At 62.9% G+C, this 792-nt stretch overlaps 1 protein-coding gene across 1 annotated transcript in view; it reads left to right on the top strand.

Annotated features, from left to right (window-relative positions):
• Positions 1-6: 6 nt before the first annotated feature.
• Positions 7-792, top strand: part of Klf9 (Kruppel like factor 9) — a 26,147-nt gene continuing 25,361 nt past the window's right edge. The window contains exon 1 of the mRNA XM_010638464.3: positions 7-597. Within this exon, the coding sequence (XP_010636766.1) occupies positions 93-597 (505 nt within the window). The 5' untranslated portion in view covers positions 7-92. The remainder of the gene's footprint in view (positions 598-792) is intronic.

The raw sequence follows: 792 nt of genomic DNA, 5'->3' as shown, positions 1-792 counted from the left end.
GCGCTCGTCGTCCGAAGCCAGGGCAGGGCGAGCCCAACCTCCGCAGCCACCGCCAAGTTTGGCCGCGCCGCCGGGGCTGCTGTAGCCGCACCATGTCCGCGGCCGCCTACATGGACTTCGTGGCTGCCCAGTGTCTGGTTTCCATTTCGAATCGCGCTGCAGTGCCGGAGCATGGGGGCGCCCCGGACGCCGAGCGACTGCGACTACCTGAGCGCGAGGTGACCAAGGAGCACGGTGACCCGGGGGACACATGGAAGGATTACTGCACGCTGGTCACCATCGCCAAGAGCTTGTTGGACCTGAACAAGTACCGACCCATCCAGACCCCCTCGGTGTGCAGCGACAGTCTGGAGAGTCCCGATGAGGATATGGGATCCGACAGCGACGTGACCACCGAATCTGGGTCGAGTCCTTCCCACAGCCCAGAGGAGAGACAGGATCCTGGCAGCGCGCCCAGCCCGCTCTCCCTCCTCCACCCTGGAGTGGCTGCGAAGGGGAAACACGCCTCCGAAAAGAGGCACAAGTGCCCCTACAGTGGCTGTGGGAAAGTCTATGGAAAATCCTCCCATCTCAAAGCCCATTACAGAGTGCATACAGGTTAGCGGCGTCGCCCTCTCCCCCGCGCTCCGGGGTTAGTTAACCTTTTGGCCGGGCCGCGTGCCTGGGCGCTCAGGACAAGGCACTCGGCCTAGAGAGCGCCAACATTCGGAGAGGATGCTGTGTAACGTTTGCGGTGCTTTAACCGTGAGGAGGCGGGAAGCTTACTCTCCTTAATTGTCCCCCGCCTCTAGA

The sequence above is a fragment of the Fukomys damarensis genome, unplaced genomic scaffold (assembly GCF_012274545.1).
Source record: "Fukomys damarensis isolate Sample0158 unplaced genomic scaffold, DMR_v1.0_HiC HiC_scaffold_31, whole genome shotgun sequence".
Classification (NCBI taxonomy): domain Eukaryota; kingdom Metazoa; phylum Chordata; class Mammalia; order Rodentia; family Bathyergidae; genus Fukomys; species Fukomys damarensis.
This window is presented reverse-complemented; position numbering and strand designations above follow the sequence as displayed.